This window comes from Rhipicephalus sanguineus, chromosome 11 (genome assembly GCF_013339695.2).
Source record: "Rhipicephalus sanguineus isolate Rsan-2018 chromosome 11, BIME_Rsan_1.4, whole genome shotgun sequence".
Taxonomy (NCBI): Eukaryota; Metazoa; Arthropoda; class Arachnida; order Ixodida; family Ixodidae; genus Rhipicephalus; species Rhipicephalus sanguineus.
Genome location: NC_051186.1, coordinates 128898493 through 128912257, shown reverse-complemented (window position 1 = coordinate 128912257; position 13765 = coordinate 128898493). Strand labels below are relative to the sequence as shown.

The 13765-nt window shown below is 49.9% G+C and overlaps 1 protein-coding gene across 1 annotated transcript in view; it reads right to left on the bottom strand.

Annotated features, from left to right (window-relative positions):
- Positions 1–8584: 8584 nt before the first annotated feature.
- The window catches only part of LOC119375404 (MAM and LDL-receptor class A domain-containing protein 1), a 102757-nt gene continuing 97576 nt past the window's right edge, over positions 8585–13765 (bottom strand). The window contains exons 9-10 of the mRNA XM_037645584.2: positions 8971–9030; positions 8585–8619 (exon numbers count right to left, since the gene is read on the bottom strand). Of these exons, the coding sequence (XP_037501512.2) occupies positions 8585–8619; positions 8971–9030 (95 nt within the window). The remainder of the gene's footprint in view (positions 8620–8970; positions 9031–13765) is intronic.

Sequence of the window (13765 nt, the reverse complement as noted above, 5' to 3'; positions counted from 1 at the left end):
CTTGCCAAAATTACGCCGATGTGACACACACAGAAAATGATGGAAAGGAAAGTGCGTGCATTATTTAGCCCTAAATTGTCGTGTTTCAATCAGTGAGCAGTGTAAAGTGTTCGAGGAAACAAACGCGACAGCAGAGCGTTATAACGCTCTCCAGCTAGTAATTTAGGCACCTTGCTGGTGTCAGGACGGTTTCATGTATACAGTTAAAATATAAACAAATCCTGCCAAAGACTGCCGTACATTTGTAGCCTTGTTCATTTACACCGCTCAGATGATGGTGTAAATGGGGTGTTGGAAGAGTATTTTGCTGACGAACACCCAAATTGTGAAAATAAGGGCGCTATAAGGGTGTTACAAGAGCGCTTTTAACGCAAACACCTGTATTACACCCTTAAGGGTGTACACTTTTTTTATTGTGTACGTACGGGAACTGGTGTGCACAAACATAGGCGTGCGCACACGGGGAGTGCGGGCTCTGTGCAAAATGTGTTCCTCGCCCCCCCCCCCCCCTCATCATCCAGTGTGGGTGCCAAGTCTACGTCCCCCAACCCGCCACCCCCATCTCTACTCAGTCGGACATGTCCTGTCTGTTTAGTGTGCAAGGTTATGGTCGCGTAGGTTCTTCACAAAAATGGCGACCGAAGACCCCCTGATGTTGGCCTCCAAGAACTTTTTACTTGCCGCACGTATCCCTAAAACTGCGGACCGAAGACAGGCCGTTGCGGGAAGCATGACATCGCTTGATTGTCATTTCTGCATCCATCGCAAAGCTTGTTTTTGGATTTGCCCCCAACGGGCGGGGTGTTGCCGCGGAGAAACTCGGCTCCCCCTAACGGGAAACCCTACCCACGCTAACGTGCGCATTTACTCGCGATAGCCGCCGCGATGGTATAATGGTTACGGTGCTCGGCTGCTGACCCGAAGGTCGCGGGTTCGATCTCGGCCGCCGTGGTCATATTTTGATTGCATGAGGCAAAATGCTAGAGGCACGTGTACATACGCTTAGGCGCACGTTAAAAAACACCAGGTGGTAGAAATTTCCGGAGCCCTCTACTACCAGGTGATCTGGGCTTTGAAGTAGGTGTGCGAACAAAAAATTACGAGGGGTGCTTAGAGCCTTTAACAGCGGAGCAGTTTAAGTCGGCCGTAAATACTTTCGTGTGTACAATGCGCGCAAAAAGTTATCATGATCATGAACCGGCGCTCTATCTCTTCATTCTCTTTAAAGTGAAGCTATCGGTAACATGGGCTCCGTCGTGCAAAACTCCTCGGTAAGGTATGCGCCACAGGGATTGGGCAGGCCCCACTATCGAGTACGGCAGGTACGAGCGTTAAATGAAAACTGTGCTCGGCAAAGTGGAGCACGTGAAAGAGAGAGGAAAAAAAGAAAGAGACAGAAAGAAATAAAAAAGAGAAAATTGAGAGAAAGAGAAAAAGAAAGAAAGAGTTAGAAAGAAAGAGAAAATAGAGAGAGAAAGAAATAGAGAAAGAAGGCGATAGAAAGAAAACAAAAGAGAAAAATGGCGCAGCTTGCACGAAGTCGCGCAAGGCTTGAAATAGTGAAGCTGTACGATTCTGAAGTCTGCCAAAACAGTCAAGAAACTAAGGATCCGTTGATGGGCGAGTTGGTACATGTCTTAAAGTACACTGAGTATGTGCAGCGCAATGTGTCTTCTCTTGTCTTCGTACCATTGCGCTGCACATACTCAGTATACTTTAAGACAATAAACTAAAAACAACCTAACAACTAATTAAAGCCCAGCAGCTGCCTAGAAGCAACATAGAAACAACCTAGTATAAAGCCTAGCAACAACCTAGTGTCACCTAGCTAAAGCCTAGCAACAATACACGCAACCAGATTAGACTTCATAATCATCCAGGTTCGCTGTTTCAAGCCTTGCGCGACTTAGTGCAAGCTTCGTCATCGTTTTTTAAACGGGAGCCGCTTCCTCCTTAAAAAAAAAAAACCATGGCTGATCCCTCCGTCGTAGGAATCGGTATAATACGAAAGTAAAACGTGTATTCACGAAAGTAGTTGATTGTTTAGAGTGCATGGATATATGAGAGCTTGTACGATGTATATTTGTGTTTGGCATATATTGCAGCGCTTGATGTGGACGCACCCACGTTGACGCCTAGCGGCACATCTCGGTCCCGGGTGTAGGAAAAAACGTCCCCGGAATATACGTCCCCCGAATAAACGTCCCTGGAAGAAACGTCCCCTCTGGCATTGCTCTCTAGGAAAAAAAGTCCCCAAGTGAAAAATTAACCGCAAAACCAATCTTGTGCGAACTCACTTGACAAAACACTTCATTCTTTATTCGACACTTCTCAAATTTTCGGCCACATTTTGCTCGAAAACAAGTGAAATTAAAACCGAATGGTATGTCCAATAGCCGTCAGGAAATCTTCAACTTTCGTCTTCTCGGCAGTACAGTCCTGACATAGGTTACGAACACGCTGCTGCATGGCCATGACCGTTGATTTGCTCCTCTTCTTTGGGGGTGTACCGACTCGAGAGTGGGCCATGCTTCCCAGCCTTCTGTTCCAAGCCTCCGCATGATTGTTCCCCATGGCAACGCCACAGAGGTTCTTTTTTTCCATGAATCCTTTTTTATTGCTGCTAGTTTGATTACTAGTGATTTATTGTAGGCAGACTCTCATACGTCATCGGGATCACTTCGAAAATGTCCCACTCGTGGCGCTCATCATGTGATACATTTACCTTAATTTCTCGACAAGTAGGGCACTGCTGTCGATAATATTGCCTTTTTAGAAGTTGTCATGTGAGCTTCACTCTGACAAATTATTTGCCTTTAGTGTCCCTTTAATGACGGGTGGCTGAAGTTTATATATAATTATGGCGTCCGTATTTCAGTAAACTGCAATCTTCGCGCATATCCTTTGTTTTTTTTTTTTTTTTTGCTTTGAGAAATGAAGAATTGGCGACTGGAAGGCGCAACGTCCCGTCTGGGGACGTTTTTTCAGACAACGCAAATGGGGACATTTTTTCCGGGGACGTTTATTCAGGGGACGTATCTTCCGGGGACATTTTTTCCGGGGACGTTTTTTCCGGAACCCCTCCGTCCCGACGACTAACGCCATGGCCATGATTTAACCCTTGCGGTAGCTGAAGTTGTTTATATATACCTGAACACCGCATATGGTGAATGTCGCGCAAAGATGGCATCAACAAGCACATAGTAAACGCTGGTACTCGATATGCACTCCTTCAAAGCGTCGTGAAACGCGACGGGACTCAAGTCTCTCCTCCAGTCTGGCCGCGATTTTTCGCAGGGCGAGCGGGGAACGCGGTGCAACAGCCAGGCGAGCGCCGGAGCAATTTTTAAAGACGATAGTCTTTCTTGGGGAACTTAGACGCAGAAATTGTGGTCCGTCTGTCTGTCTTTCTGTTTGTCTGTCTCTCACCCGATTCAGCCACCCGGCCAAAGCTTAAGGCGCGTTGCCGAAGCCAATCGCAAAGGCTACGCGCTATTTCATTCTACCGCTTCCAGACGGCAACACCACCCCACGAACCAAAAGCATTGTGAGAGGAAAGCGTGAGAGATAAAAGTCGCGTTCGTGTAGCAACGTTCATGTGTTTGACGGTGGCGCAGTAGGTTGAACGCACGCCAGCTATCGCCGCGAACCGAGAGGTCGTGGCTTCGACTCGGTGGTCTAGTGGTTACGGGGTTACGGCGCTCGGCTCCTGACCGCGGGATCGAATCCCGGCCGCGATGGCTGCATTTTCGATGGAGGCGAAAATGTTTGAGGTCCGTGTACATAGATTTAGGTGCACGTTAAAGAACCCCTAGTGGTCGAAACTTCCGGAGCCCTCCACTCCGGCGTCCCTCATAATCATATCGTGGTTTTGGGACGTTAAACCCCAGATATTACTGTAATTACGTGCCTCTTTGTTTTGTCGTCCAATGCTAGCGTGTTCTCTTTCACAAAAGATCGCCCTGTGTGCATTACGTAGCCGTAAACTGACGCATTTCATGCCGCGAACGCTGCAGGTGCATGCGGTAACAAATTCACCACACGCCTCGTTAAACAGAACTTCTGAAGCCGACATGAGAAAGGCAGCACTGCGGCCACGCCACCGACACCAACTTCACGCTTTTTCGCGCTGTCCAATAAGTATGCCAGAAAAGCCACGTCCGTTTTAATGGAAGAAGCACACTCTTGTCTCGTGTTCGCATAGAAGATCACATTACGTGATCTTCTTAAAGGGACTGTCTACCGTCCTTCATCGCTTTTCTGTTTTGTACCGCATTCGAAAGCATACCGTCTGAAGTGTCCAACCTAAAGTCCCTAGATTTTTCCAACCTTGCAGCGGTTTCTCTGGAAAGTGAGCTGCAGAAAATTTTAAAACAGAATTTTTCGATCTGCGTTCGGTCTTCTTCCATTGGTGTGAATACGCCCCACAACACTGGTTGGTGGACGCGATGACGATTGTAGTGCCGGTAAAACTTAAAACCGAAAGCACATGTCGTTTCTGTAGGATTTCTTTTTTTTTTCTCTGAACACTAATGCAATGAATGTAACAGTCGTTTTATGCGCACCATCGGTTAATTGAAGCCTTATTATACGATTACAGAACACTCGTTTTGCTATGATTGCAGTCTATGCGTTTGTTTTAGCACTGCTGCCGCAATCTTCCCACAGACGTTTCTGTAACTGTCTTGCAGGCAAACGATGTAACGAAACTCCTGTACTGATGTAGCGATTATAAATGCATGCCTTCACAGCGCAGCACGCGCGAGACATCCTAACGACTGTGCAGCGTAACGGTACAACCAGCGCGGGGTGTTGAAGCAGACGAACTCGAAAGCGGCGGCGTCGGCAGCGCCGCCAGGCGTCTTTTTGGGCGCGTGAGATAAAAAATACAGCAAAAATTACTTTTTGACGCAATCGAAAGTCGTTACAAGAGCGGAAAATACACTCTCAAGTTCTAGATGTTTGTTTTTAAGCAAAATAAGTCCACCTGCGTGGATAGTCTGTCACACCTATCGATTGCGGGAATTGCGACCACTTTGCTGTTGGGTGACGCTAGCGGTCATTCTTTCACGGTTTTAAACATCAGATTAAAATTATAATTCTTTTTTAATGGGACGAAATCGCGCTCGTTGCCACCGATGTGACGAACGATCTTCTCAATTTCACCACAATCAAAAAAAATTTTCCGAGCGGTAGACAGTCCCTTTAACCTTTACATTGGATCTGTGTATGACACACCTTCTTGGTTTCTTCGTGTCGCTGTCCGTATGCGAAAACCCCTAGTGCTTTCTAAGGAGCAGTAGAAGAACCGTCTTTAAAGGAGCACTGGTACAAAAATTTTGCACCTTGTTTTTTTTTGTTGCAGTAGATAGCTTATGATCCACTTATCACGGCTGCAAACCTCGTTTGCGTGAGTGCGCGACGGTTATTTATTTAGATACGTTTTTAGAGCGCCCACTTGCAGTTTCGGTTTCAAAGAGCACCGAGCTAGGCAGCTACTTCCGGAGGACGGGTAACCGCAGCTGGCCACGTGAACACGCAAAATTGTAACGTAGGCGGCGCGCGAACGTGGGTGCGGTTAGCGACGAACCAGGTCAAGTGGCGCCAGCTATGGAGGATTAGAAACAACTAACAAACGCGTAACCTATGTCTTCCGAGTATTCGGAAGCGCCCATCTCATGGAGGAAGGAAAAATAAGGAGAGGCCCTGACGTCACATTCGTGAAGCCTCCACATCGCAAACACCCGCATCGCCTCCTAGCGATGGAGCCTCGAAACATTTCGCGATTTCCGCCGTGTCGTTTACAAGCGCATGCGCGATTCGAGCCTTTTTTTTTCGCCGTGCAAGCGGCGCCGCGGCGCAGTCGATTCACGAATGCTGCTCCTTGTGTGTGTTCTTTAGGAAAGCTACGCAATGCCCAGCTGTTGCGTATGGTTGCGTATACCCGGTGCAAATCGCGTGCACGGCGGAAAGTACCGGGTGTCGCTTTTCATGCGTACGTACACGTTCGCTTCATTGCTGATCACTAATGCATGGTGTTTGCATGCGAAGCTCTCGGATGTGCGCTCTGTTGCTTCTTACTCATTGTGTCAACTCAGAACACACGTGAACTTTTGTTTTTGGCGTCTGACGCGCCGTACATAACATGCGCCGAAGGCATCGTACGTTTTTAGAGGCTGTGTCGTTCAACGAAAGGGCAATAAACTTATGTTGTTGTTATCGGACTACGTGATGTATGTATTGTGCGTTGTGCGCTCGCTGCGTGCTTGTTATTGTGTGCGTACTGGAATTACAAACTTTACGTGCACGATCGCGTATACAATACAGCGGTGTCCTCTTTTCGACGTGAAGTTACGTCAACTATAGGGTGGCGTTGCGCCGAATAGCTACTACGCTCACTCCATATACACGGACAAAGAACCGCTAATCCGGCAACGGATCGGGAAATCGGGCTACGAGAAAGGGAAGGCCTAACGCCCATCAGAACGCGTAAGTCACTGCTAGGTGAGTTCGAATACGATGATGTAGGGGCTGAACGTTTTTGATCACGGCACGTACCGGTATTCTGTACTGTTGCACAAAAACGCTCCACGAAGAATTTCAGCACGCAGCGCTCGGGCCTGCCACGCACGAACAGCCTGGTAAAACGTCCGCTTGCAACATTTTACTGCGTGCGAAGCGCACAATACCACAATACGCGCTAAGTTTACGCTGGGACTACAAATCTGCGCAGAAGCTAATCACCGCGGAGAGCACGCCGCGGGGCGTCTGCTGTTTTGTTTGCCCCATACCGGTTTGTTTGCCCCATAAATCTGACGTCACTTCCGCCACACTTTTCGCAATGCATTGAAATACGATAGGGCCTCTCCTTAGTATTCCTTCCTCCATGGCCCATTTCGACTCGCTAAGCTTACAGCATCGATTATTCGACTATGGCTCTCAAAAACGGCGCCGAATCGGGACGAATACATTGCTGTCGAAGCTTAAAGACATGAATCTAAAGCAAATGAAAGCATCAGTTCGGAACTTACACGTTACAAAGCGCACGGCGGCCACTTGATAGATTCGAAGTGGACGACAACCGCTTTTGGCAGTGCTGCCATGTTTTTCGGAGGCGCGAATGCCTCGCCGGCGAAGCTTGCCGCGCAAGTTGGACAGCTCTCGCGCGTGCGGCGACGGCCGACGTTCTGCGGCACCGCGCCGTTGCGGCAGGCTTGCCGCTAGCGTGAGCGGGCCATAACATCTGCCAACGGGCACGACGAGTGAACAGCGGAGAGAGAACACAACTAGCACAGAAAACCCGCAGGCACGGAGGAAGAAATGGCAGGTAGCACGGCACAAGCGCAAAGGCACAACCAGCCACCAGCCAACACAAACTCGTGACGTAGGTTTGTTTACACATCCGCCGCGTTGATGGCGTCGCGAAGCGCTCGCATCTCGCTCAGTCGCGCGGCATGCACTTTAAAATTGATTTTAAATATGTTCTAGGCTATATTGGCCCTTGATATTTCGTAGACGTTGTGTACGGCTCCACATACATCTATTTCACTCATTATCTCGCCTTCGAAATTTTGTGTCAGTGCTCCTTTAATGCATTCATTCTTACGCAGCTCCCTACAGGGCACCACGGGTTTTATAAATATAATGCTCCGAATCTGTATTCGAAGCAGTAAACCGGTAAAGCCCCTGGCGCCCTCTAGGAAGCGGCGGAAGAACTAATGCTTTAAAACAATAGAAACCAGTCATTACGTGTTTTGCCTCATCAGTCAAGTCGAGGCGCTGCGTTGGCAAGGTCGCCTGTAGCAAGTATGGGTCGCCCGCGTATTCTAAGAACACCCGAGGAGCAGTGCGCTTAAGAAAACCGAAGAGAGCAGCGACGCGAGTGCGCCCGTCAGCTCCGACGTTCGCCCACCTTCACATAGTGGAATGGCTCCAACTTTTCATTTCCGACGCGACGTGGCATCATGTCTCAAAGACGTCTTCCGGATGGACTCAGATGCATTTCGTAGCTTATCTCCGAAAGCTGTCTTCTTAGCTACCAACGTGGAACTGTGTCAGCCTAGTGCTCGTATGGAAACAGGACCTATGACATTTTAAAGCGAAAGCCTTTAATGTCTCATACTCGCGGCGTCCGTCCGTCCGTGCCCCCTCACACTCTCTCAGCAATCACTTGATGACACAGCGGTGCGCGCGGCAACGCTCTTTCGTCACACGTCTCGTTGCAGCAGTCGAGTTAGTCGGATGGCTCCCAAGTGGCCCGGTGATGATTCCACGGCAAGCGGTTCGGAGAAGCGCGCCAAGAATGTGGATTTGCCCGATGCCATGTCCTAGTCAGTCGAATTGCGACTGGCTTTCGCCGAACACGCTTTGGAATTTACAGTGTCCAATTTTTAGCCGACGCAAACCCTCCTCGAACTCCTTCCACGACGCGATTTGGGATCCTCTGGAATTACGCCAGTCCCCGGCAGCTTCACTCAAACGAGATTTGGCAGTTTAAAGCGTATAAGCAGCAAGCCATTTTTCGGAATAATAGCTGTACTTGCCTAAGGTTCACCTTTCCGGTTTCGCATTTATTTGTATGAACTTACGGGAACTTCTCATTTGCATCAAGAGGTTGCACTGTACGAGAAATAATGTGTAATGACCTTACATGTGCATATAGAGTGCTCTTGCCTGTGTTTAAAAAAAACGTCTTTGTTTTGAAAGTTATAAATATCAAATTACTAAAGAACAAAAGAAATGCAGATTCCAAGCTAGGCGACGAAAGCGTCGCCGTAATATTGCAAAGGGAACGCGTGAATGAACGAGTACGAATACTAGACAAATCTACGCCTCATACCCATAATTACAATGTGCGATGAACTGCTGGAGCGACAGGCTTTATTTAGTCCGGTAAACTTAAAGGATGTTATTTAGCTGCGACTATTTCAGCCATTTAATTATTCAGTGTGATCAGACTTGTGCACTTACTTTTCGTGATGTTCCCCTCGTAGATCTTCTCCGGCGGCGGTGCTTCCAAGATGGCGTCGTCTGTTGGAAGACAAGACAAGGAAACGAGTTTGTCATGGTGTGGCTCATGTTTACACAATCATATAGCGTCGTTGTCGTTTTTTCAAAACTTTATTGAATAGATAGCTAGCATGAGAATACATTGATAGTATGATGCGCATATCGCTAGCGTGAAATTTGTGAACGTGGCGTCAGAGCAACGCAGTTCAGTAAGGACACTCCGCATGATTCGAGAAAATGTCACCACATAGGATGTTCAGTCATTTTTGTCGTGTCATTTATAGAGCGCTATCTATCTATCTATCTATCTATCTATCTATCTATCTATCTATCTATCTATCTATCTATCTATCTATCTATCTATCTATCTATCTATCTATCTATCTATCTATCTATCTATCTATCTATCTATCTATCTATCCATCCACCCATCCATCCATCCATCCACTATCTATCTATCTATCTATCTATCTATCTATCTATCTATCTATCTATCTATCTATCTATCTATCTATCTATCTATCTATCTATCTATCTATCTGAAAATGAATGATTGGTGTTACTTGGGGCAATAAGGTTAGACATGAAGGAAAGAAGATGACTTGACTTTTAAAGGGCCCCTCACCAGGCCACATAGCAAATCGCAGTAAAACTGAAAGCTGGGCGAGTTGGTATGAATTCATGTTGAAACTTTTTTAGCGCGCACAAAAGACACATACCAAATTTTAGTTAGACGCTGGAAGTTGTTGTGTACCGAATGAAGAGCAGTATGCCGCGAGAATTTTTCAAATTGGTTCATTGCGAGCTGAGAAAAACAATCATTTTTAGCGGCGCGAAACCATGAAGCGAGGAGGCGAGTTTCAAACCCTTGCCACTCGCCCCCTGTAGCCTTAGCTAGCCAAATCCCTTCCCTGCCCTCTTCACTTGACACATACGCATGAACACGTCATGCGCATGCATGGTCACGTGCGCATGACGTGCCCAAGCCAGCCGGAGCACGCGAGCGGCGTTGCACGGCCGCTACCTTTCTTTTTTATGTAGCGGCCGTGGGCGTTTTGTCAGCGTTCTCTGTGGTGTACTGCCACGGCCGCTACATAAAAAAACAGGTGGTACTGCCTGTTTCTGCGGGACGGGCATGAAAGTTGATACATTTGTACGAGCACGAGAGTGGCGGTACCATGAGCCAGTGCTCTGAGTGCCGCATTAACGTTTACTTGGACGCGGTAGAATAAATGAGCATAATGAATGCTCGAACGCGCCAGAACATTATTTTCGTTTCCAGGGCTGGCGTCTGCTCGATGCGCTAACCGCAGGGACACGAACGCATGGGAAAGGGAGGCAGATTAGCCCCGCATCTCGCTGCAATTCACTAAAAAAAGATGAGACACACACATTCTCTTTGTGTGTCTCATTATTTCTCTCAAGTTTTATTAATCCATTCAAGCAACAAATTACACAAACTACACATGTCGTGTCAAATAATTATCGCAATGTCACGTGCTACTGTTGGCGACGTCAGAGCACAATCGTCTACGTAGAGGAGCGACGTCACAGCACTACCATGTACGTAGGGCCATTTTCTCATGTACGTCATCCCCTGATTCTCTAAAGCGCGTGCCCTCGAGAGGAAGGGCAAGCAGCGTTCACCTTGAAATTTGACCCATTTCCGCGGCGCGTAGCGTTGCATATTGTCACGTGGTCGTGACGTCGACGAAGACAGCAGTCGGCGTTTGCAGAATGAAACTGATGTGTAGGAAGCTTCGCGATTGTTTTGGAACAATCTGTTAAGATTGCGCGCCGCACGAGAATGTTCCAGCTTTGTCGAGAGATAACGCCGCCATCAGCGATATCGCTGGAAAGTTCGATAGCGCCTGTATAAAAGCCGACGCGCTTGACTGCTTGTCAATTGATCGACGGACGACGCCCTGTTCGCCGCTATCATTGTACAGCGTGTATTGCTGTAGTTCTAGTTCTCATTTTCCCGGCCACAAGTTCGGCCAAATAAACAGTTTCATTCTGCAAACGCCGACTGCTGTCTTCGTCGACGTCACGACCACGTGACATCTGGTGGAGGTGCTGGGTAATCAACGCAGAAGCGCAGTGTCCCGTCCTTCTTCTTCACTAACACCACGGGTGACGCCCACGGACTCTTGGACGGCTGGATGATGATGTCGCATAGCATCTCGTCGACTTGTTTCTTTATCGCGTCGCGCTCTCGAGTAGAAACTCTGTATGGGCTCTGACAGAGTGGTCGAGAATTTTCTTCTGTTATAATGCGGTGCTTCGCAAGGGGCGTTTGTCGGACCCGCGATGACGACGAGAAACAGTCCTTGTATTGCAAGAGCAGGGTATTGAGCTGGTCTTGTTTAGCCTTCGGAAGGCTCGGGTTGGCGTCAAAATCCGGTTCGGGACCTCTATTCGTCGAAGCAGGTTCGGCAGCATCGAAGAGGGCGAAAGCATCGCTGGCGGCTATATATTCGTCGATGTAGGCAACCGTCGTACGGAAGTTGAGGTGCCTATATTCGTGGCTGAAGTTTGTCAGCACTACTTTTGCTTTACCGCCACGCAGCTCTGCTGTACCTCGTGCGACGCAAATTTGACGGTTCAGGAGTAGGTGCTGATCGCCCTCGATGACGCCTTCAAGGTTCGCAGGTTTTTCGGTGCCGACGGAAATAATGACGCTGGAGCGCGGCGGAATGGTCACCTGCTCTTCTATCACATTCAATGCATGGTTGCCTGGCATCGCGTGGGGCGGGAGCGCTTTGTCTGGGTTCAGTGTTATCGACTCAGACCTCAGGTCGATGACGGCGCCGTGGTCACTTAGGAAGTCCATTCCCAGTATCACATCGCTGGAGCAGTTTTGTAGAATTACAAAGCTCGCAGGATAAGTCCGGTTATTGATGGTGACTCGTGCCGGGCAGACACCAATCGGCGTTATCAGATGGCCTCCAGCGGTCCGGATCTCGGGGCCTTCCCAAGCAGTCCTAACTTTCTTCAACTGTGCTGCGAACGGCCCACTGATGACGGGATAGTCGGCTCCAGTATCGACGAGAGCGGTCACGTTGTGGCCGTCGATCAGAACGTCGAGGTCGCTAGTCCGCCGTCTTGCGTTGCGGTTACGTCGCGGCGTCGGGCCACGGCTGCGTCGGTTTGCACCACTGCTTCCGCGTTGCGTCGTCAGGTCTGCTTCCGGTCGCAAAGTTTCGTCTTCAGGACGTTGTTCGGCGTGCGGCGGGGGCTCGGAACTTCGATGCGGCGTCGTCGTCGACGGCGGAGGATCTTCAGCATTTCGTCGTTCAGCAACCGCACCTCCATCGGTTGCTGCCCTTAGTTTTCCGGATACGGGCTGGGCGACCGGCCCCGGTTTGGGCCAGTGTACGGCCGGCGGTGCGGTGACATGTAGCGACCGGGCGACGGCGAGCGGGAAGGTCGTCGTTCTTGCCACTGTGTTCCAGTGAGGTAGTCGTTGATGTCGCGCGGCCGTTCGCCTGGCTGCGGGCGCGGCGCGTTGATAGCGAATCCGCGTAGTCCCATCTGTCGGTACTGGCAGCGGCGGTACGTGTGGCCGGCCTCTCCGCAGTGGTAGCAGAGCGGGCGGTTGTCGGGGGCACGCCAGACATCGGTCTTCCTCGGGGTCTTGCGCTGGCCGACAGGTGGTCGGTAGGGCATCGGTGGCGGCGGCGGCGTCTGGCGACGGTACTGCGGCGGTGTGGCGTCTTGGCGGGGGCGTGGAGGAGGAGCATGACGGCGGGCTGCAGCAGCATAGCTAATAGCTGGCGGCTGCGGCTCTGCTAGCTGAGGCGCGCCGAGTGAATGCTGGATCTCCTGGCGCACGACGTCGGCGATGGACTCTACTTGAGGTTGCGACGGAGGTAGAATTTTTCGCAACTCCTCTTGCACGATTGCTCGAATCGTCTCACGCAGGTCGGCGAGTCCTAGGGCTTGAACGTCGGCGTAGCTTGTAGCCGAGAGGCTGCGGTTGTATTGCCGCGTTCGCATCTCAAGCGTTTTCTTGATCGTGGAAGCCTCCGATGCAAATTCGGCGACCGTCTTCGGCGGGTTCCTTATCAATCCAGCGAAGAGTTCCTGTTTGACACCTCGCATGAGGAACCTCACTTTCTTCTCTTCGGGCATACTTGGGTCGGCGTGTCGAAACAGGCGATTCATCTCTTCCGTGTAGATGGCAATATTTTCGTTGGGTAGCTGCACACGGGTCTCAAGCATAGCCGCGGCCCGTTCCTTGCGGACCACGATCGTGAACGTGCTTAGGAAAGAGATCCCATGTTTGTAGGGCGGATTCTCGGTTCTCGAACCACGTCCTCGCGGCGTCTTCTAGGTAGAAGTATACGTGGCGCAGCTTGTCCTCGCAGTTCCAGTTATTAAATGTTGAAACCCTTTCGAAGGTCTCGAGCCAAGTCTCGGGGTCTTCACATGGCGAACCACGGAACGTCGGCGGCTCCCTGGGTGGCTGCATCACGATCGCCGTAGGGGGCACTGCGTCAGTCATCGTCTCGGCGGTCGATGTGACGGTCTTCGGCTGCCTGGCGTTTTCGGGAAGGAGCCCGTACTCTGGCTGTAGTCCCTTCTGCCGGCGGCTGGTTCGAGGATTCGGGTTGTCCTTAGAGTCGTCTTCTTCGCGGCTTGGGCTTGGGTCAGCGCTCCGCGGTGGTGTCCGGATCATGAAGCAGCACCTCCACCATATGTCACGTGGTCGTGACGTCGATGAAGACAGCAGTCGGCGTTTGCAGAATGAAAC